We start from the raw sequence: 24,969 nt of genomic DNA, 5'->3' as shown, positions 1-24,969 counted from the left end.
AACTGGATTTTTCTTCAAATTTGCATATTCATAATTCTGTTTCTAACACGACCCTGTGTTCATATACAAAGTTTGAACAAATTCTATTACTGGATTTTTTTTTACCCAAAACTGCAGCAACCGTCCTTAAATTCTAAAACACCATACTCTTTACAATTCTAAAACACCATATAATATACTCAGACATTTATCTACATATGCATATTCATTCATTAATTCATTCATGCAAAACTAATAAACAGTTATGACTTCTTAATTTTGCAACGTTAAGATATTGTAACTTTAAAACTTGAACAAATTTTCATCAGCCATCAAAGATAGATATTTACATGTCAGATTAAATTTTTTTTACAAGATTTTAATTTTTGTCAGTAGGTCATATTTATTTGAAAGGTGTTAGAAATGCAACCTTGGTTGCATGTAAACCTTAATAAATCACCTAAAATGATTTCAATGTAAAAAAGTCACTTACTTTTTTTATAAACTAGTCCATTATGAAATAATAAGTAAGTTACAACTGACACGGTAACCATGGTAACTGTTGAAAATTCTGATCAGTTAGCTTCCATTTCAGGGGTTTTATTGTTACTTTGTATATTGTAGCATACATGTTTTATGGTACCTTGTGTATTGCAGCTTTAAATTACTGCCCAAAGGCTACTGTGGATAAATAGCATCATAAGTTCATGGATGTTTTAGGGGGGAGAAGCATTTTGGATAGGGAGACAATCAAAATCCCCTTGATCAAAATCCCCTACACTGAAAAATGACAGGGTGTTACAAAATCCCATTCATACTTTTGCAGGGGGTATCATAATCCCCTCTGTGATTTTTACTTATTTCATCAAGTTCAAATACAACTATATACAACTTTAAAGTCTACTGCATAAAGCACGTAAATACAATGCCTTTAGGAAACATAATATAATTTGGAGCACTGATATCTATATATCTATAATGTTAATCACAGAGGGGATTTTGATACCCCCTGCAAAAGTATGAAGGGGATTTTGTAACACCCAGCCATTTTTCAGTGAAGGGGATTTTGATCAAGGGGATTTTGATATACACTCTTTTGGATATCCTTGGACAGCATAATGAAAAGGAAGCTACACTGTTAAAAATGACAAATGTATTGTGACAGGGTGATGTTTATGATGTAATTTTTTATACTATATATAATGTTTAAAATAAATATTCAAGATACATTTAACATTTAGACAATGAGATTTATGTAAAGGTAATTAGTTATAAAGCATTAGCTTCAGGCTGATAGTAATTGATAAGTCTTTGAATGTGGGTTCCATACAGGTGTTACAAATTGATGCATATAATCTATGCATGTCTACAATACTGGACCAACTATTGAGGATAGTTATGCCTGATTAAGGTTCAAAGAAAGTAACACCTACTTATCAAGTTCTTTGAGTCTGGGAGTTCTAATAGCAGAAACCATATTGGGATGAGAATAATTAATTATGATTGATATGGGAAGCTACATGTCTATTGGCTAATATTTGTAAAAGGGTGTGTTAATACATGAAAATCTTGAGGGTTGAGGAATGAATGAAAGGGTCGTGAAGAAGGGAGAGGAAAGAGGTAGTGATAGAAGGAAGTAGTGTTAGAAGTTTGACGGAAGAATATTAGTAAATAAATGCAAAGTTACAAATGATGGACATGGATATTGGAATTAAATATTGAAAATAAATATAGTAGAACACAGAAAGCGAGTTGTATGTGTAATTCCCCAAAATGAGTAAGAACAGTCATAATAACAAAGGCGCGAATATGAGCCGGTTATACATGGTGGAGTTAATCCTAAGTAGAGATCCTTGGTGATAGTGAAGAAATATGTGGATTTTGAATTGGGAATATGGTTTCATCTTATTATAAAATGGCAAAGGACAGTAGTGAAATATATGATGTAAATTAAGTATAAGAAATTTTCTCCTAGTACAAGTTAATATAGCAAAATGCCGAGAGCAAAGATGGCAGTTAATGCTCCACAGTATCAAGATGGGCAAAATGTGAACTTTTTCTTGGAAAAATTTGAAAAGGTAGCACAAATAAATCAGTGGACTGAAGAAGAAAAATGTGTGCAATTCTGTTTGGTAATGCCTAAAAGTGCAGAACAGTGGTACTTGAATTTAACAGAAGGTGTAAAAAGGAACTTTGATGACCTTAAGGAGTCTTTTAAAAATCGTTTTGACAATGTCAGTAACCGTGCCAACTTGTATGCTAAATTCATGAACTTGAGTCAAGAAAACAACTCTGTTCAGCAGTATATCGAGAATGTGACCTCCCGTGGAAGACTTCTAAATAAAACTGAAAATGAAATAATGGACAGAATTATATATGGGATGAAGGCAGATATTAAGAAGCATGTTATCATGAAGGAGCCTAAAACTATGGGTGAATTAGTGAAATTTGCTAAGATGGCAGAAGACGTACAAGAGGTATACGATGCTAGAATACCTCTTAACCAAACACCTGAATCAAATGGGCCAACGGGGCAGGACTCAACAGGCAATCTATCTGGGCAACAAACCTACAGACAACAACAACCATGGCGGCACAACCCCTACAGAAGACAAGGATTTACTCAGAAACAGAAGAACAAGTGTATTCATTGTGGTAGGTGCAACCATTTGTCTTCTGATTGCTATTTTAGGAATGCCACTTGTCATATTTGCAAAAAGATAGGGCATACAGCAAGGGTACATCAGTTAGCTAGTAAATAGGGATACGAGCCTGTCCACAAAATTTGGGGGATGGACATAGTAGGGAAAATTTAAATAATGGCACAAATATTGGGAAAGCCTATCAAAATCAAATTGGGAATGAGAAAAATTTAGTTGATGTAAGATTGGGAAAATTTTCAGTGGCTGCTATGTTAGATAGTGGCGCCTCAATTTCATGTATTACTTTATCAATGTACAAACATGCTGGCCTTAGTAAAGAGTTCCAAATGTCGGATTCTGAAATTAAACATGCTGAAACTGTTGATGGTACGTCAATGTCCATTATTGGAAAAATTTGTGTCCCAATGACTATTTGCAGGCTTACATTAATGCAGACCTTCTTGTTTACAAGGCTAAGTACAGAAACAGTGACGGAGGGAACTGTAAAAGTGTCTGGGTTTACAGTGGTGACCTGCCAGAGGATGTGAGGAAAAACTTCCATACAAAGTACACATTCTCTGGTAAGGCCCGTAAATTCCGGCGGCCTTAGTTGTGAAGCTGGTGAAGGGAATTTTATACAGCAAATTATGCTTACCTAATTGTATTAGATAGTTTGTCAAATGATATTAAATGATATCAGCAAATCTTAACCACAGCATTAACTTTACATATGGTGTTGAATGGTCTAAATTTGGTTTGATGGAATTTTGATGTTTGTGAATGCAAATTACAAATTAAAATCTTGCAAGTACTTTGGTTTAACTTTCTGGGGGTTGGGTTGCACAAGCATTTATTATTCTTACTTGAACCTGATTTGTTTATTTATGACTGTATAGTCAAGTTACATGCATAGTGATACCCATGTGATAATAAAAATTCTGTAGTTCAAAATGTATGTAATAATAAACATACAGAGCAAAAAGTCTGTCCGGAAAGACTTAAAAATATAAAATGATGGAGTTTAACATAAAATTGTGTCCTAGTAACACCAACATTTTACATGTTCTTGAAGAATATTAGCTCCAAAGGAAGGGAATTAGAGGGAAACGTCTAGTTAAAGACTTTTAGTATCCGGGTTCTCTTTCAAAATTAGTAAGCTATAGATATATCCTTGGGGAAAGTATAGATTTGTCATGGCGCAATTAATATATGCTCTTGCTGTGAAGTATTTATGAGTAAAATCCAAGATATGTACTCTGAGAAGTTTAATATGTAAGTTCACAAGGCATTCTTATGGTAGAAATCAGAAACACTGGTTGTACTGAGATTTAAATGAAACAAAAAGAAAATGAAACAGTGTAAAAGTACATTTGATGTGTTAAAATTTATGAGTAATGTGATTAGAGACAGTGACTTTAAATAGATACTCATGAAGAGGCCAAGTGGAACTTTTTGTACAGTGTGATGTGATCGTGAAATACGGACAAACAAACACTGAATACAGTGAATTCAGACAATCATTTATACAATGAATTCAGACAATCATTTTAAGTGTACACTGAAATATTTTGCTGTAAATATTTGATCACTTTTATATTCCTTGTAACTTGATACTGAGGATGATAAAAAAATGTAATTAAGAATAACATTTTATCTTCATGATGATGATTATGATGAATAGTAGTATAAGGTAGACTGCTGGCAAGTTAGTCTTTGTATAAAGTTTATGCCCAAAAAAAAGGCATATTGTAGTTTCTTTCTTAAAATGTTTTCGAAAAGAAAGGAATTTGTTAAGCTAGCATTTTTAAGTAAAAGAAGAGTGCATTTTACAATTTCTTTCTTAAAATATTTTCGAATGGAAAGGAGTTTTGTGACTTAATTGCACATATAATTATTAGTCATAAATAGATATTAGATAATAAAATGATAGTGATCAATTTTCTCGAATCAATATCATTGTAATATCATCATGGTTGTTTTATATGTTGATTTGATGCATGCCACAATGTATGAAATGTTGTTTTACCATGTCCATCATACTTAAATGTCAAATGTAAGGAAATATTTGATGTCTTTAAGTTTTGTAATGATGTTTATTACGTAATTTTTATATTGAGGTAAATCTTTTATATGAAGTTTTGCAAGTCTTTACAATATTTCAATATTTACTGTGTTCAAAATGAATTAATTTGCGGAGCAAATTTTTAGAGAGTATGAGGATGTGTGACAGGGTGATGTTTATGATGTAATTTTTTATACTATATATAATGTTTAAAATAAATATTCAAGATACATTTAACATTTAGACAATGAGATTTATGTAAAGGTAATTAGTTATAAAGCATTAGCTTCAGGCTGATAGTAATTGATAAGTCTTTGAATGTGGGTTCCATACAGGTGTTACAAATTGATGCATATAATCTATGCATGTCTACAATACTGGACCAACTATTGAGGATAGTTATGCCTGATTAAGGTTCAAAGAAAGTAACACCTACTTATCAAGTTCTTTGAGTCTGGGAGTTCTAATAGCAGAAACCATATTGGGATGAGAATAATTAATTATGATTGATATGGGAAGCTACATGTCTATTGGCTAATATTTGTAAAAGGGTGTGTTAATACATGAAAATCTTAAGGGTTGAGGAATGAATGAAAGGGTCGTGAAGAAGGGAGAGGAAAGAGGTAGTGATAGAAGGAAGTAGTGTTAGAAGTTTGACGGAAGAATATTAGTAAATAAATGCAAAGTTACAAATGATGGACATGGATATTGGAATTAAATATTGAAAATAAATATAGTAGAACACAGAAAGCGAGTTGTATGTGTAATTCCCCAAAATGAGTAAGAACAGTCATAATAATAAAGGCGCGAATATGAGCCGGTTATAGTATGGAAGCCAAAAACTAATGACAACATAGTCATTCCTTAATTCAGAGTAACTCACAAAAAGACCAACCTTTCACAATATTCAACGTTATATAATTTATAAATAATTTATAATGACTTAAGTCATTTCTTACATATCTTAAGTTTAAGCTGTTTTATGAATAGGACTTAAGTTTTTTACTTAGACTTAAGCTGAAATCACCACAAACTTAAGTAAAATCTTCAACTTAAATCAAAACTTATACTTAAGATGCTTTATGATTACGGCCCCAGCTGTCATTCTGCTATCACATATCCTATCATGATAAAATTTGGCAGATATAAAGTGTAACTTTATTCAAGAAACCGTTTCAAGTTCACAGACCGAAGAAGATTTTTACCGTAAGAGGCATTATCTCATTTATCCATCATCTGCTTAAGATTCCATATAGAACATATTTAATAAATAAAACACATTGATTCATTTTATTGAAAATATTCAATATAGGTTTATATAGGTTTTAAAAGCAATATATATATAATACACAATTAGAATATAAAACCAAAATCTCTAAATAAAGTTATATATCATAACAAAAAGAAACATATTGATGCTTTTGCCACCGTTTAAAATGTTAATTCCTTTTCGTTAAAAATGTATTTCATTTTTGTCTGGAAAGCAGTTTCACCACATTTCGTATCTTGTAAACAGTAGATTCGGTGTTAGCTAGTCACTTGAAATATTGAAAAGCAATAAGGAATGTCGTTCAGTTTCGCAATTAAACATTACAAAAGGTAAAATGAGCTGCGCCATGAGAAAATCAACATAGTGGCTTTGCGCCCAGCATGGATCCGCGCAGTCTGGTCAGGATCCATGCTGTTCGCATACAACCTCTCTAATTGCAATAGGCTTTGAAAGCGAACAGCATAGATCCTGACCAGACTGCGCGGATGCGCAGGCTGGTCTAGATCCATGCTGGTCGCAAAGCCACTATGTTGGTTTTCACATGGCATGGCTCAAATGTAAATTTGCAAGTCACTCCTTTTATTCTATTTTATTGTCGGTGAATAATTAAAGAAACCTATCTTTGAAAATGAAGAATTTTGACTGCTCCGTTTTATTCATAGCGGCTAAACTGATAAGATTTTTGGTTATTAATAAAACCCGGCCCGGCCCGGCCCGGCCCAAACCACGGAAATAGCCGATTCCGATTGTACGGAAACCACCGTAAACTTACGGACGGAAGGCTAATATAATTACGAATGATATCGTGTCCATATCGACTTACATATTTAGAATTTAGTAAAAAAAAAAAAAGAAAACACTGAACTTTATGATGCCCGCGAGGAACTTCTTTGATGAATGGGTTAAGACTGTGTTCTTTCTGGTTGCAAAAACGTCTTAATATAATTTGTAAACTTGTACACAGGAAGTCGTTATACATAGCGTTGTTTTGACGAGCCTTCTAATTAGTTCCCGATATTTTGTATCGTTATCATTATATACTATTTTATAATTACGTTTTGTCCAAAAAATTGTTATAACAACTTTATTAAAAAATTGTTATATTTCGAAGAAAGGATATCCTCTCGGGCCTCAAAGAGTTTTTGTTTCACCTGTGCATTCCCAAAGCCTAATGCAGAAGAATGCAGCGTTGAATATTGAAAAGTGTTACACACGGTACCCCATATTTTTAAAATATTCCTGTATAAATATATAGAAACAAATTGTGAGATAGGTTTGTTTACGCAGTATTCTGAGTATCTCTTGAACTTAGTCGACTGAATTGACGTACGATGAAAGTCACACATTGAATACATTGTGGTACATTGCAGAAATATGGGGTACCGTGTGTAACACTTTTCAATATTCAACGCTGCATTCTTCGTGCGTAATCGGTATCCCGACCTATCCTAAACTTTTTACATGACCCTAAATGTTTTATGGTCTTTGAGATTTTTTAAAAACTTTTTAATAAAAAGTGCTCATTCTATTCTTTAAAAATTGTCAGTGATATTAGAAATTATTCGTATTCATTTTCTTTCTTTTTTTGACATAAAAATAATTTCTGTAAAGTCTATTTGAACAAAAAAGTATCATAAAAAAACCCTGCCTATTTACTAACTATTTTTAGGCATGTTACCGGACACAAAGAATTATTTAGGCTTTGGGAATGCACAGGTGAAACAAAAACTCTTTGAGGCCCGAGAGGATATCCTTTCTTCGAAATATAACAATTTTTTAATAAAGTTGTTATAACAATTTTTTGGACAAAACGTAATTATAAAATAGTATATAATGATAACGATACAAAATATCGGGAACTAATTAGAAGGCTCGTCAAAACAACGCTATGTATAACGACTTCCTGTGTACAAGTTTACAAATAATATTAAGACGTTTTTGCAACCAGAAAGAACACAGTCTTAACCCATTCATCAAAGAAGTTCCTCGCGGGCATCATAAAGTTCAGTGTTTTCTTTTTTTTTTTTTTACTAAATTCTAAATATGTAAGTCGATATGGACACGATATCATTCGTAATTATATTAGCCTTCCGTCCGTAAGTTTACGGTGGTTTCCGTACAATCGGAATCGGCTATTTCCGTGGTTTGGGCCGGGCCGGGCCGGGCCGGGCCGGGCCGGGTTTTATTAATAACCAGATTTTTTCTTCCCCCCACCACCACTTAACTAACCCTTAAATACGGAGCCAGATACGCGAGTTATGCAAGATTAAACATTTTCATAAAAAATTCAACCACTTATACCATATTCAGTAGTTATAGTACATGTTTTAGCGGGACATATTCACATTTTGTGCCAAACTTGGTGAACATAAACGTGTTGAAAAATTTCACCCAAACTGTGGGCAAGTAGCTTTAACTGACTCTGATATATATTACTAGATAATATACTTTGACTGTAAAATACGCAACAATGTACATCATGTGAATATATTCAAATAAAAACGATTCTAAAGATTTTTTTGTGAACTCTGAAGGTCCTGTTTATATCAATGAAAGACATAATGAAGTTAGCGTTTGCGCGACGTTAACGCCGTCATTGGTGTATCAACGTCACAATATTTAGATTACCAAAACAAATAAAAAGTAAATTTACAAAAAATCTGCCGTGAAGACCCCCTATTTTTATTTTATTTTCTTGTTCACAAATGATTAAAAAAGAATATATTTGAAAATCAAGAACTTTGACCGTTCCGTTTTATTTTATTTCGGCTAAACGGCCACGAAATACATTGAATATTTTCACTATTTTCCCCACCCCTACTACGGATATCTCTTTTTTTAAGCATTTTCCAAATGAAATAATTTACAAAACGCAACATGTAAACAATAACATTGAATTTAGCTATATTCCTGAGTTTGAAAAAATGTAATAACATTAATGTTAATGCGATTATTACAGAAAAATGGCGATTTCCCTTGAAAGATATATGTGCCGCCAGGTGGCGCTCTTCAAAGGAAATTTGGACTCGGAACGATTTTCTTTTTACTCCAAATGAAAGACAGGATATGTTAGTACATACAGACCAAATATTAGTCTTGTATCTCATACTTCGAAATTTTCGTAGGAAACCCGCGAACCACCTTAAGTGTATATGGTGTCCAACTTGTCAGTGTTACTGTACCTAACATTACTTGAATGCAAATATTTTTTATGCCCCCGAAGGTGGGCATATTAAAATCGCACTGTGCGTCCGTGCGCCCCATTAATTCTTGTCCGGGCTGTAACTCTTCCATTCATAAAGGGATTTTGAAATAACTTGGCATAAATATTCACCATAAGGAGACGACATGTCAAGCGCAAGACCCAGACCCCTAACTCCAAGGTCAAGGTCACACTTAGAGGTCAAAGGTGAACAGGGTATGTTTTGTGCCCAGTCCATAACTCTGCCATTCATGAAGGGATTTTGAACTTAATTGGCTTAAATGATCCTCATAATGAGATGACATGTTATGAGCAAGACCCAGACCCTTAGCTCCAAGGTCAAGGTCACACTTAGAGGTCAAAGGTTAACACGGTCTGTTTCTTGTCCTGTCCGTAACTCTGCCATTGATGAAGGGATTTGAAATTACTTGGCATAAATGTTCCCTATAATGAGATGAGTTGTCATTTACAAGACCCAGACCCCTAGCTCCAAGGTCAAGGTCACACTTAGAAGTCAAAGGTGTTTCTTGTCTGGTCCATAACTCTGCCATTTATCAAGGGATTTGAAAATAATTTGACACAAATGTTAACCATATTGAGATGTGTCATGCTTATTACCATAGCCTCTTAGGTCAAGGTCACAAAATGATACGTGATTTTTTTGCACGTACAACTGTGGCATTCTTGGGCCTACTTCGGGGACATTTGTCACCAATTGTGCCAGCTCTTGTTTTTAGCCTATATCACCCAAGGCCAAAATTAAATATATGTTTGTTTGCTGTCTCCCTACCTACCCCAAAAGTTTTTATTGGACAATGCTGGTCAATTTTCTTTTAAGTTGCAATATGACAAGTGCCGCAATTATATTTCAAGTGAGCAAAATAGTAAGTAAGAAAGTTTAAATTGTATTAATTAATTTCATCCTTTTATACAACACATATACAGATTTGTCTTATTTTTACAGAAGAAATATTCTGTAAGAAACAATCATATATCTACTGGTAAAAGTATAATAATCCTCCCATCTAATCCCCCCACCAAAAAAAATGGAATTGCCTACCTACCTACCCAACTTGAAAAAGTGGGGTTGGGTGACAGCAAACAAAGACTTTCTCCAACACCTGTCACTAAAATATAATCTATCATGATTTATAGTGTTATGTACCTGATGTATTCGTTATACTGTATTCTTCAATGTTGTTGGGCAGGTATGGACGTATTATAGTATTCCCCCGGTGTCCGTCTGTCTGTTAGCAATTTCGTGTCCGTTCTTTAACTCTTGAAACCCTTGAAGGATTTTGAAGAAACTTGACACAAATATTCACCACATAGAGACAAGGTGCAGAGTGCATGTTCTGGATGGCTCACTTCAAGGTCAAGGTCACACTTAGGGGTCAAAGGTCATATGACTTTGTTTCGTGTCCGATCTGTAACTCTTGAACAGCTTGAAAGATTTCAAAGAAACTTGGCACAAATGTTCAACACATCAAGACGACGTGCAGAGCGCATGTTTTGGGTAGCCTGCTTCAGCTCAAGGTTACACTTAGGGGTCAAAGGTCATATGAATTTATATCTTGTGTATAATACAATTGTTCTGCATTGCGGTGCTCTTGTTTTTATTTGGCAGACCCTTTTTGTTCACACACAATAATTTTTTTTTAAATTACTTCCCTTTTATTTTACTATAAATAGCTTGTTTTGTAACTTTTTTATTACTGGCCTTAGGGAAAAACTGAGACCACTTTTCTGTGGTACAACATGGATGGTACCTCCAATTTTTAGGTGTATTTTGACATATCTGTCCCTGGGAAGGAATTTTTTTGTAGACTTAGAATTGTTTGTTTCTGTGGACTTAGCATTTTCTTCCTTTTGTAGTTCCATTCCTTTGGGCTTCAACAGTCAAGTTCTTTTAATTTTTCTCCCATCCTCTGATATAACCCTTTGTTCACACTTAGGGGTCAAAGGTCATACCTTCTAGTGTATATATTGCTCTGCATTGCGGTGCTCTTGTCTAATATCTTTTTTACCTAAGCTATACCACCCAAATAAATTTTTCACATTTTCACACAAAATCCACTTTCTCCAAGAGCTGTCACTCAACAATCATAATGTTCTGTCATGATGAAATTTTGCAGATATCAAGTGTAACTTGTACTGGACTTTATACTTTATTCAACATTATTGCTAGGAGAAGAAATATTTTTTTCCTCTGTTCACCTGTTCACACTTGCAGATTTTATGTTGTGACAAATTATCAAAGTCTAAGGGAATATAATTATCTACAGAAATTAATATTGAAACTTCCATTCTGCTGAATTTACACAAACATGTTGCAAATGAACAGCATGCAAACTGCCGAAAAACTGTGATATCTGAACTCAAGATAATAGCAGGGTTAAATAAGACAAAATATGAATACACATATACCAGTTAAGGTATTGGACCCGTGATAGAGTACCTCCTTTTTGAAGAGTATTCAATTCCTACAATAAACCTACTTTGACTGCAATTTTCAGGGGGTGGAGGGCGTAGGTTCAAGCCCCACTGGGACCAAATTTTTTTTTCAATATTTTCCTTTTTTCTAGTAAGTTTTTACTTCTTTCAAGACTATGGATGTATTGTACAAAAGTGGAAAAAAAGTCATTTTATAAGCGATTTCTTGCTGTTCAAAGTGAATTTACCTCTGAATCAGGAGGGGTAGAGTTAGACATCTTTAAAAATATATACTGAGTTACGTGCGGTAAAAGTTCTCTATTTTGCCTTCGTTCTTTAGATTACATATTGTGGAAGAAATGCAGGTAGGTTTTACTTATATGCCCCAAGGTTATTTTTGATATAGTGAGCAAAATTCAAAACAGACCCACAGGATTCGGCCTTAATTTTTCAATGTTGGAGTTAGAATTCTGTCTCATTAAATCAGTTTACTCGAGGCACCCTAGAAAAAATGATATTTACAGTTTTATAATTGTTTAACAATTGTTTGATGTTTCTTTTATCAAAATTAATGGTGTAATGACTTCTCTGCATACGTTTTAGAAAGTGGCCATGACATTGAAATTTGTCTCTACTTGAGCTTGAGGAAATACCATAAATTATACAAAATTTACAAAAAACGGCACGGTAAAAGTTGTTTAAAATTTGCAACACAGTGCGAAACATGGTGGACTTTAAGAATATACCAAGCAAATGCCATTTTTTAAACATAACTATTAGGGGTCCAATACCTTAAGTTGTATCAAGTTAGGCTTATTCATACACAAAAATCATTTACTCAAACATAATTATTATGTATCAAGACTTTTTCATGTTTGATCACCAAATAATTTTATATATCCTACTTGTGCATGTATGGTATATAACTTTACTTGAATACAAATATATTTTATCTTGTTTTACCTGTTTCCAACAACTAAATGAAAACATCAGTATAGTGGAAACTGACTGAATTATTTACCAAACCCTGCAGTTAAGACTATGCATGGCATTTTCCACAGAAAAGACCCCTGGACAAACTGCTTATAGATCCCCCTCTGAGAGACGCACGGACATGACAGATTACGGAAGGCATTTTTGCTTGAAAAGACACCCTAGCTTGCGCAAACTGCTTATCGACACCCTTAGAAGACCCCCTCCCAGACACAATTATATAGAAGGCATTTTTGCACAAAAGACCCCTTGGACAAATGGCTTAACAGTCTTAAACATGACCCACCCTCTGATTGACCCCACCCCCTGCCCAGGCAAATGTTTTGGCATTTTTTGCTGAAAAGGACCCCTCTGAGAAGCTGAAGATTACAGAAGGCATTTGACCTGAAAAGACCACCTTGGACAATATGTTTCCAGACCCCTTGGACAAACCATTAAGGCAAGGCTACAGAAGGCATTTCTGCTTGAAAAGACCCCCTTGGACAAACTGTTTCCAGATGCCCCACCCTGGACAAGGAATTAGAAGGCATTTTTGCCCGAAAAGACCTCCATGCTCCAGCTTCTGAGAACCATCCTAGACAAGACTATGCAAGGCATTTTTGCCCATAAATAAAGATCCCCAGACAAGCAGGTTTCAGACCAACCCAGTCTCGAGCAGACCCCACTGGACAAGATTATGACCCCAAAAGATCCTCTTAGATAAACAGTTTCCAGACACTCCCCCCTCTGATCAAGTCTAGTGATGGCATTTTTGCGGGAAAAACCTCCTTTGACAACCCGTTTCCAGAACTCCACTGGACAAGACTTTGGAAGGCATCAAGACTATGGCAAGCATTTTTGCCCAAAGACACCCTTGGCCCGTCGTTTATATGACTGAAAAAAGTAAGATGTAAAACCCGAACACACAGACCCCCTTGGACAAACCGTTTCCAGAACCTTCCTCGGACAGACCCCCCTGGACAAGAATATGGAAGGCATTTATGCCACAAAATTAAATACCCTCTTAGACAAACCGTTTCCAGAACCCCTGGACAAGGACTGTATATATGGAAGCATTTTTGCCCAAAGGACCCCTTTGGACAAACCGTTTCCAGAACCCCAATGGAAGGCATTTTGTCCAAAAAAAAGACCCCCTTGGACAAACCGTTTCGGGACCCCCTTGGTCAGACCCCCCTGGACAAGACAATGAAAGGCATTTTTGCCCCAAAAAACCATCTAAATTGGACAAACTCTTTAGAGAAACCCCTGGACAAGACAATGGAAGGCTTTTTTGCCTGAAAAGACCCCTCTGACAAACCGTTTCCAGAACCCCCTTGGACAGATCCCCCCCCCTCCCGCCTCGGACAAGCCTACGGAAGCCATTTTTGCCCAAAAAGACCCCATTGAACAAACTCTTTCGAGAATCCCCCTTGGACAGACCCCGCTGGACAAGCCTATGGAAGGCATTTTTGCCCAAAAAGACCCCCTTGGACAAACTCTTTCGAGAACCCCCTTGGACAGACCCTCCTGGACAAGCCTATGGAAGTTATTTTTGCCTGAAAAGACCCCCTTGGACAAACCGTTTCCAGAACCCCCCCTTTGGGCAGACCCCCCTGGACAAGCCTATGGAAGGCATTTTTGCCCAAAAAGACCCCTTGGACAAACTCCCCTGGAAAGGACTGTGGAAGGCATTTTTGCCCGAAAAGACCCCCTTGGACAAACTCTTTCCAGAACCCCCCTTGGACAAGACTATGGAAGGCATTTTTGTCTGACAAACCGTTTCCAGAACCCCCTTGGACAACCCCCCCACCCCCTGCCCGAAAAGACCCCCTTGGACAAACCGTTTCCAGAACCCCCCTTGGACAGACACCCCTGGACAAGCCTATGGAAGGCATTTTTGCCCAAAAAGACCCCTTGGACAAACTCTTTCGAGAACCCCCTTGGACAGACCCCCCTGGAAAGGACTGTAAGGCATTTTTGCCCGAAAAGACCCCTTGGACAAACTCTTTCCAGAACCCCCCTTGGACAAGACTATGGAAGGCATTTTTGCCCGACAAACCGTTTCCAGAACCCCCTTGGACAACCCCCCCCCCCCCCCTGCCCGAAAAGACCCCCTTGGACAAACCGTTTCCAGAACCCCCCCTTGGACAGACCCCTCTTGACAAGCCTATGGAAGGCATTTTTGCCCAAAAAGACCCCCTTGGACAAACTCTTTCGAGAACCCCCCTTGGACAGACCCCCCCCTGGACAAGCCTATGGAAGGCATTTTTGCCCAAAAAGACCCCCTTGGACAAACTTTTTCGAGAACCCCCTTGGACAGACCCCACTGGACAAGCCTATGGAAGGCATTTTTGCCCAAAAAGACCCCCTTGGACAAACTCTTTCGAGAACCCCCCTTGGACAGACCCCCTTGGACAGGACTATGGGAGGCATTTTTGCCCAAAAAGACCCCCTTGGACAAACCGTTTCCAGAACACCCCCCTCGACAGACCCCCCCTGGACAACTGCCAGGAAATACCCCCCTTGGACAAAAAAAAGTGCCTTCCATAGGGGGGGTTCAGATATTATCTGGAATAGCCCAATTTATCTGATTCTGCCAGTGGTATTCTTAGGGTCACTGAAACTGGTACAACGAGGATATTATCCGACTTCTATTACACTTTAAAAGTTTTTCAATTCACAAATTTTATTTGTATCAATAAATTGGTAAAATCATGAACAAAATGTATTTTACTGGTAAACATTTTTGAATAACAACGAAGTATCTTACACTTGCCGAGCGATGGAGACGTTAAACCCGGAAACTTAGTCCATAATAATGATTTCCGCCAGTCGATATATTATTGTCACGTGACTTCAAAATTTATGAATTTAAGACAAGTTATTTATTTTACCTAAAAAATTATGTGAAACATAAGGTCATAGTCATCTATTGGTGTCAGTTATTGACCAAAGAAAATGGTTTTCCCCACGTAGGGACTATAAATAAATCTTCCTTCTAAACAAAACAATATAGTTTAATATTTACTTCCACCCTTTCATGAAGGTCTCGTGGCCCAATGGATAAGGCGCCTGACTACGGATCAGGAGATTGCAGGTTCGAGTCCTGCCGAGATCGTTACTTTTTTTTCGTTTGGTATCAATAACTAATGTGTGCAGGCAAACTAGGTATCCTTGGTAGGAAGTAGTCGGACTTATTCCAAGAAAATCTTGACATTTTTACACTTGCTGCACCCAAAACTTAATATAAAAACAAGAGCCGTCAGTTGACAGCGCGCTCGACTATTCTCAGTGCTTGATAGTATAAAATAAGGCCTAAAAACAAACAATTCTTTGTTTCCGGTAACATGCTCAAAAAATTAGGGTAGGTAGGTTGGAAAATTATTTTTTTTTTTGGATTTTTTTTTTTATTAAGGGAGTCTTTTCGGAAATTATTTTTTTGTCAAAAAACGATTACAAATAAGGGGGATATGCCTTTAGAGCATCAGTAAGTTGATTTCTAACATCACTGGCCATATTTAACGCATAAAAAGTGCAGTTTTGCATCATTTTGTTAAAAAGTTGAAAAAAATATTCTCTAAGGCCATAAAAACATTTAGGGTCGGGCCAAAAATTTAGGGTAGGTCGGGATACCGGAAACAAACACATTTTTTACGCCTAAGCTATGAGTAAAACTTTAACATTACAATAAGCATATTCTAAGTCGAAAAGGGGCCATAATTCAGTCAAAATGCTTGATAGAGTTGCCTCCTCCTTTTTACAGAATGGGGTCATGGTGGTAAACAAGTATGCAAAATATGAAAGCAATATCTCAATGGACTTTGAAAATGCTTGGGGTGGTACGCAAACTTTAAAATTACAATAAGCATATTCTAAGTCGAAAAGGGGCCATAATTCAGTCAAAATGCTTGATAGAGTTGCCTCTTCCTTTTTACAGACTGGGGTCATGATGGTAAACAAGTATGCAAAATATCAAAGCAATATTTGGGGTGGTACGGAAACTTTAACATTTGTGTGACGCTCACGCTAGTGTACGCTAACGCTCACGCCGACGCCGGGGCGAGTAGGATAGCTCCCCTATTCTTTGAATAGTCGAGCTAATAACGCACCTCATCATATAATATATGATACAGTCAAGTGCCATCCTTACAAGTTAAAAGTTTGCTGCGAAGTGCTTAGGCTTTTATTGATAAGTGACAAAAGTATAGGACCTAATTGACAATAATGTCAGTGACATGTGGCAATCTCAACTGATATATATGCTTTCTGTACATGTCTATATCTCAATAAGTTAGGAACAAAGTCAGAAAATATTGCAAAAAGTTTAATACTTGGGTAGGAATTTTGTTGTTTTCTTTTCATTATAGATGATGATGACTACATGTTTATAGCTCCAGAGACATTAATTTTCTCCTGGATCAACACTCATATATATATATATACGGTTACCTTTCCTTTCGCAGATGACACTATTGTCTATCTGACGGTAAAATCCTCCTTCGACTCCCAATCCCTACAAAATGATCTCCACTCCCTAGAAGCCTGTGAAAAGGACTGGTCAATGGAGTTCAATCCGGATAAGTGTGAGGTTTTGAGGATTACCTATCATCTACAAACTTAGCCTTTAGCATGCTAGATAAATTGTCGTCTGCTGGAAATGTCATCTGCTAAAATAGTAAAGTTCATTCAATTTGCTCCAAAATTGGAAGAAATATTGTCAGAGTAGCAAACAGCTTGGAACCTGATCAGACGCCGATTTAATCGGTGTCTGATCTGGTTCCAAGCTGTTTGCAAAGGCTGTTAAATTCGCCTGCAGCAGGCTAAGAGTTAGTATACACTCCATAGGGCCTAATATAGCACTAAAAACTACAAAAGCTGCTAAATCCTTGGCGTCACACTAAGTAAAGATCTCAGTTGGTCAAAACACATTGGTAACATCACACCGAAAGCAAATAATTCACTTAGATTCATCAAAAGAAATGTCAAAACAAACAACAGAAAAGTAAAAGAAACAGCTTACAACACCTATGTCCGCCCACAGCTTGAATACTGTTCCTCTATATGCATGTATGGCACCCTTAGCAAAAATCCCTCACATACAAAATTGAACGAGTACAACGATCTGCAGCTCGATCGATACGTATGTAACAACTAAGGTCAAACACGCAGTGCCACCCAAATGCTTCAAGATCTCAACTGGCAATCCCTTGAACAACGCGGCATCAAAAATTCACTTATTATATTTTTTAAAATTAAGTACAGTCTCATTGCAGTTGACCATAACCACCTCATACCTACAAGGAACCTAAACTACTTGATCCCACAATCCCATACGCAATACCATTCTAACTCTTTTTTTTCCAAGAACAATTCGTTCCTGGAATGGTCTTCCACTATACATGTATTACAGCCAGCCCCAGTTTGATTCTATTCACTGAGAGGCTGGCAACTGTAACCTTCTAATTTATATCTATGTTTTTAATCTTAGTAATTGTAGTTCTTTCTAACTTTGCACCTTGCTCATCTTTTAACAGTCTGTCCAAGCCTCCCAGTTATGATCAGAAATGATTGTTGGGCAGTACATAGTAGATGTAGATGTAGATGTAGATGTTTCAGCCACTTTATTCTTGTTAGTAGTCTCTATTATACTTTTGTTTGTTGGGAAAAAGCTCATGAGGTTGTTGTCTGTATTCGGCAATACTTACAAAGTTTCTTGTAAATGAAGGAAAACAAGCTGAAATGTTGTACTATAATGACGAAAGCAGGCAAGTATTTTTTCAGGGCAACATTATCATTACAATCAAAGCACTGGAAGTGCTGACAGCAAGGAACTCATTGCAGATCATGGATGTCAGTAATACCAACCTAGTAAGTACCACCATTAAAGTCAGATATATTCAAAAACTCTGTTCGTTTTATTGGTTTCATACCAGATTTCAACAAAATTCCAGTAAGAACCAGTAGACAATCACGACTGACTCATGACAACTTTCTCACATGAACAGGTCAATGGCCAAGTTGGAGTGAGTAACAGAGATGGGCTCCGCAGAGCTAAATGCAGTGGAAGGAGATATCAATATCTCACTTTAGTCCATGATCTTGATGGGTAACTGTTGAATGTTGACAATCATTACCCTTGATGGGGTGGCTAGACCATGACTAAGACATGATCAGTCGTTATTACAAACTTACAGATGAGTCATATTAACATAAAAGCTAACCGACAAAATCAACCCTTATACTTTCTGTACAATAATAACGACGAGGAGATGACTACTCAATAATTCAAATCTCAAAAACTTGTTTCCAGTGGCTTGGCAAAATGGCGCAAACACTGCTAAAGAGGATTCCCGGAAAATTGTTTTCGAAGGAATTTTTTGACAAATCCGAAACTTGCACCGAAAAACAAATGGCCCATATTGGCGTATTTGTTATTTATACGCCAATATTGGCATTAATTGGTATTAATATTGGCAAATTGTATAATCTTTTCAAAACAGTAACTCTATTTTGGTATTTATTCTATTACTAGGGGTAATATTTTAAATATATTTTCTAGATTGGAATTAAAACTGGTTCCATTTGTAGTCTGTTCCACTGATCTGTCTTAGCAATACAGAGTCAGTTTAGTAAATTTGAAAATTCCACGAATCTGCGTTGATACCAGTGCGAAAAAAAAACATTAAAAATCCAATTTTGAGAAATTCCCGGGAAGTGTTGAGCGGATATGTATTGCATATATTTAACACTTCATCATGTGACAATTCCGTTGTTTCTATGATTTAGGACACTAAATTTTGAGGCAAAAATGGCCCAAAATGCACACCTTGCGCGACCTATACCGCATTATCTGTAAATGACCGACCTGAAACATATGCATAATTTCTGGACGAATAGTCGTTCATGTATATATATGAACGATATGAATTAATGGTGTGTATATATGTATATATATATGAGCCGCGCCATGAGAAAACCAACATAGTGGGTTTGCGACAAAATGGATCCAGACCAGCCTGCGCATCCCCGCAAACTGGTCAGAATCCATGCTGTTCGCTTTCAAAGCCCATTGCAATTAGAGAAACTGTTAGCGAACAGCATGGATCCTGACCAGACTGCGTGGATGTGCAGGCTGGTCTGGATCCATGCTGGTCGCAAACCCATTATGTTGGTTTTCTCATGGCGCGGGTCATACATTATTATGTCCAATTGTTTTCGAAAGTTTTTGGAGTGTCTGGTACTCGTTCTCAAAAAAATTATCAGCATTATAGTTTAGTTTAATCATATTGTATTTGCATTTTACATATTTACAATAACAGAACATATACACAGCATAAAGAAGTAAAGCAAAAAGGGTTGGGCAACAAGTTCTTACAACATTAATGAATGCCCTCCCCTAACAAAAAGCATATAAAAGTTGATCGGCTGACAAATAGCCTGAAGGAGCAAAATACAATGTAAATAAGCAATATTTATGTTTTGGTTGTTTAAAGACCTTATAAGAAAGAAGAAATTACTCGAACAGATTGAAGAAGTTGATGGCGGTTTCCACAAGGATTTAGAACAAGTCACGTTTAGAGTCACGAGGGATGTAATTAAGGACTATTAATGATACACACGCAAATCACTATTCAAAACGATTAGTATGTTTTATATAATTTTGAACTTCGATAAATAATTCTTCATTTTCTTCTGGTAACAGCACGTATTTTCCAAGTAACAAACAGCCCAAGTTCAATGGATGAAAATGTCGTGTCAACCTAAATAGATTTGTGCGTTGTTTGTTAAAAGTTGGACATTGAAAAAAGTAATGCTCAGCATCTTCGCATACGGTTCCACAGTGACATGTTTAATTTTCATGAAGATGATTAAGTAAAAGGTCATTGTTTAGTTACTGCAATTGTTTCTTATTCTTGCATGATATACTGAATAACGTCTTTCACCAACACGATAAAAAGAAGGAACCGGCGGTGGTTGGAATTTTTCTTTAGTCTACTTTTGAAAATACTTAGGGATGGTGAATTCCGAATCTCAAGTTCAAGATTGTTCCATAAGGAAATTGAAGATTGAATAAATGAATTTGAGTATATCTGGGTTCTCCTAGCAATAATAATATAATCTTCACTATTACGTAGATTGTACGGTACATTTTCTGTAACAATATTTGGAAAATTCTAATTAAGTAATCTGGTAAAAGGCCATTGTGTCCTTTAAAAATTGTAAAAATTAGTTTTTGAATTTTTCTCCTATCAGAAAGTGAAACCCATCCTATTTCAAGAAGAAGTTTATTGGAAACTGATTTGGTTCAACCTGTTACTAATCTTGCAGCTTCATACTGAAGTCTTTCTACTGAAAGTTTTTCATATTCGGTGCTGCCATCCCAAACGACAGATGCATATTCTAAAATAGGTCTCATGTAAGACAAATAGATTTGGTTTGATGAAACTCTTTTTAACTTAAATTTAAGTGCCCTCATTGAACCAAGTACCTTAGAAGCTGATGCAGCAATATTATTTATGTGTTCATGCCATTTGCAATCCTGACTTAAAGTTAATCCAAGGTGTTTATGATGTTAGACGTAATCTAATTTTATGTCATTAATATATAATTCTGGTTTTCTAAAGGACCCTAAGGAAAAGAACATAACTTCAGTTTTTTGGAGATTGAACTGAACTAACCACTGTTTTGACCACACATGTATCTGCCTTAAATTAGATCGTTATTTAACGTACTTTCAATATATTCGATGTTGCTTGAAGTAACAGCAAGGGAGCTATCGTCAGCAAAAAGTCGCGTAACACTTAAAAGATTTTCCGCGATATCATTTACATAGATTAAGAAAAGTAAAGGGCCTAACACTGAGCCTTGCGGAACTCCAGCTTTTATAAACTTTGTGAGAAACTAGAATTGATGATTACCTTTTGATTTCTTAATGTTAAATGATCAGATAACCAGACATAAGTTTCCTTCAATACCATATTGTTTAATTTTAAATAAAAGACCTTTGTGCCACACCATAAATACCAAATTATAAAATTGTAAAAAGGAACATTGTTCCCTGGCACAGTCTTCTCACCCTTAATGTCATATACACGGTAACTTACTGATAGGGTCTATAGCACTTTGCTATGAATTTTGACTGGCTTTACCAGTGCTTATTCAGCCTAGATTTGAAACTGTTGAGAGCTGGTGCTTCAACTGTACTTGTGGGGAGTGTATTCCATGTGTCAACAACCCTATGACTTCAATGCATTTTTCCTGTGTTTAATTTGGCTCATGGCTTGAATAGTTTTTGTGTGTTCCCCCTTGTGATAGTATTAGTTCTGACAGTTAACAGGTTAGTGGAAGTTTTATTAAGTTCATGTCTAAGTTTGTATACTTCAGTGACATCTGCTCTAGTCCTCCTATATTCTAATGTTGGCAGCCCTAGTCGGATTAGCCTGTCGCTGTAATCCAGACCTTGTAGTTCATGAAGCATCCTTGTGGCTCTCCTCTGCACATTTTCTATGGCGATTGCATCTTTCTTGTATTTGGGGGTCCATATGACAGTTTTTAATTATTAGTCCAAGATTCCTGTTTGTAATATTAACTTTGGTACTTATATGTTTGCTAAAGATGAGTTTATCATCAAATATTACCCCTAGGTCTTTTTCTTCAGTTATTTGATTAATCTTGTTTATTCTGTTTTCAGTATCTTTCATGTAATATTCTGTACTAGGTTTATTTCCTATGTGCATTGTTTTGCATTTTTGATGTTAAATATCACTTGCCTCTTATTCGCCCAAGCGCAGGCATCAAATATGTTATCTTGCAGTTTTACTTCGTCTTCAGGATCTCTTACGACCGAATATAGCTTGGTGTCGTCAGCGAAGAGTTTTAATTCGCAACTTAGAGCATCTGGTAAGTCATTGATGAAGATTAGTCCAAGACCGGTCCTAATACACTACCCTGTGGGACGCCGCTGGTGACATATTGCCATGTGGAAGTGACACCATTCATTTTGACCCTCTGTAGCCTATTGTTCAAGAAGTCCTCTATCCATCTGTAAATGTTACCCCTTATTCCTATGCTCCAGATTTTCTTTATTAGCCTTTTATGTGGAACTTTATCAAAAGCAGCCTTGAAATCTAGGTAAATAATGTCTATGTCATGGTTTTCCTCAATTGCAGATTTAATGTCCATTCTTCAATACATTCTAACAGTTGCGTAGTACAAGATCTGCATTTTCTAAACCAATCTTGAAAGTTTGAAATTATTTCATAATCTTCTAAATGTTTTACTATAGCGTTTCTGATATTTTTTTCCATTATCATACAGCAAATTATATTACACTTATGGGTCTATAGTTTTCTAAATTAGTTTTATTTCCGCTTTTATGTATTGCTGTGACATTAGCTTTTTCTAATCATATGGAATTTTACCTTCATCAAGAGATTTTCTATACATATTAGTCAGGATTTCGCAGACTTCATCTTTGCATTCGTAGATGATTTTGGGGTGTATTCATATGGTCCAATTGGGATTTGGATGGATTTATTTCTTGAAATGCTTTCATTGTGATAATATTATTGATTTCAGTGTTATATGTAGCAACATTTGTTGTTCTTTCTGTATCTGGTATAGGTTCTTTTTCAATGGTGATCACTGTTGTGAAATGCCTATTGAATTCTTCTGCAATTTCTGGGTCTTTGTTAGTTTTGGTTCCATTTATTAATATTCCTTTGATTCCAGACATTGTTTTTGAGTTCGATCAAACATATTTCTAGAATTATTTTGGATCTTTCTTAACGTTGTCTGCTATATTCTGTTCATATTTGTATTTTGACCTTCTAAGGTGGCATCCTACCATTTTCCTTGCTATTTTATAGGTGTTATATGTAAAGTGATTTTTTCTATATTTGTTTTTCAGCCACTTACTTCTTTTATCTTTAATGGCAAATGCAGTTTCATTGTCAATATAAGGAGTCCGGTGTCCTGGATTATTAGTCTTTTTTTGGAACATGCTTTTCGATACAATTGGTAAGTTTGTTTACAAACAGTTCCCAAAATATCTGAATCCCCATACTGTCAATAACTGTCCAATCTGTCGATCTAATGTCCTGTTTTATAGCGGTGATGTTAGCTTTGTTATAGTCAAATTTTGGTGCATTATTGGTCTTTACCTCTTTAAAACAGATAAAATAAGTCAAAGATTGAGTTCAAGAAACTGATTGCCATTGTGCTAAACCGCTTGCCAGCCTCTGCCCAACCGCCTATAATATGTGGGTAGATTTTCTTTGTAAAACTCCACTCCGCCTCTAGAGAATTTTTCAGTGTGCTGGAAGCACCTGGAAGATTCTGAAGATAATACAGCCAACACTGTAAATACTGGAAATACATCTTGAACATGTTTGACATATCATTTTCAAAGTATTCCAAATCAAGCGGTGAACTTCCAACGTTCGCTTCTTTATCATCGAGAACGGCCTGTATCATACATTGGTAGTCTTGTTTGACACAGCTTTTGCTAATACATCCTTACACTCGATAATGAGCTGTATAATACTGAGAAATAATGGTTCCCCTATAGGATTCTGGAGTTGTTCTAATCGTATTTTCATTGCCCCATAAATAACCTCCTCCAATAATACTTGTAACAGGAAGATGTAGGTTGGTCGGTAAGATGGGAGCCCTATCTCCAGAAACTCATCTCGCCAAGCCTGCAGTTGTGCTGGGGTGATAACTTCCATTGGTTTAAATACACTATCTTGTTGTCAAGTAGTTCCAGACTCGGTGACACAGCAGTGTGATTGTAATATTCATCCAATACTGGTGACTTTGCAGATGACTCTACATCTCCATGTTGCTGTTCCAATGACTGTCTTACTCGACGTAAAAATCTGTACAGTATATCTCGTAGACGAATCAACATTTTGTTCAGGCCCATTTTCTTCAGGCCCTTGTCAACATATGTTCTATAAATCGAGGCCTTAGCAAACTCATCTAAACTTGCTTCACTAGATGCCCCCGAGAGAGATGTTGAGGACAGTGGGCCTTTCAGGGGAGTTGATGAAAGTGGTGGGCTGCCAAATGTGTTAGGACTTGGACCTCGTACTGGACTAGTCAAAGGAGAATGGGGTAATATATGACCCCTTTTTGGTTCAGAAAACTGAAAGCTAACTTTTTTTTGACCTCATTTCCATTACTCTGATTAACATTTGACTCATTGTTTTCACTTTCCTCATCCAAGTCTGATTCACACTCCTCTTCACTTTCCCTTTCCCCTCGCACTATTTTTGGAATACCGTTTGTCTATGCAGACTAGAAACGAAAGATTCAATACCTCTAGGACTATTTAAGTCTACAAATGGCCAAGAGCTATCAGGCATTGAGGAATTATTGAGCACTTGTTCTAAAACATTCATCTTAT

The 24,969-nt window shown here is 36.3% G+C and overlaps 2 protein-coding genes and 1 non-coding gene across 3 annotated transcripts in view; 2 read left to right on the top strand and 1 right to left on the bottom strand.

Annotated features, from left to right (window-relative positions):
* Positions 1 to 15,500, bottom strand: part of LOC123529711 (protein rolling stone-like) — a 50,831-nt gene extending 35,331 nt beyond the window's left edge. Inside the window, exon 1 of the mRNA XM_045310212.2 lies at positions 15,331 to 15,500. The gene's annotated coding sequence lies outside the window, so the exon portion shown is untranslated. The remainder of the gene's footprint in view (positions 1 to 15,330) is intronic.
* On the top strand, positions 1,974 to 5,440 carry LOC128547671 (uncharacterized). The gene has a single exon (XM_053520745.1). It carries the CDS (start codon positions 1,974 to 1,976, stop codon positions 2,739 to 2,741), a length of 768 nt encoding a protein of 255 aa, XP_053376720.1. The 3' UTR covers positions 2,742 to 5,440.
* A 105-nt stretch (positions 15,501 to 15,605) lies between the features above and the next one.
* On the top strand, positions 15,606 to 15,678 carry Trnar-acg (transfer RNA arginine (anticodon ACG)). The gene has a single exon. It is a non-coding gene; the product is annotated as a tRNA-Arg (tRNA).
* Positions 15,679 to 24,969: the final 9,291 nt, after the last annotated feature.

This window comes from Mercenaria mercenaria, chromosome 13, assembly GCF_021730395.1.
Source record: "Mercenaria mercenaria strain notata chromosome 13, MADL_Memer_1, whole genome shotgun sequence".
In the NCBI taxonomy this organism is placed as follows: domain Eukaryota; kingdom Metazoa; phylum Mollusca; class Bivalvia; order Venerida; family Veneridae; genus Mercenaria; species Mercenaria mercenaria.
The sequence above is the reverse complement of the archived record's forward strand: the minus strand, read 5'-3'. Positions and strand labels throughout refer to the sequence as shown.

Bases quoted from the DNA above. Each gene is read 5' to 3' on its own strand.
- LOC128547671 (XM_053520745.1), top strand. From the start codon at position 1,974: ATGCCGAGAGCAAAGATGGCAGTTAATGCTCCACAGTATCAAGATGGG.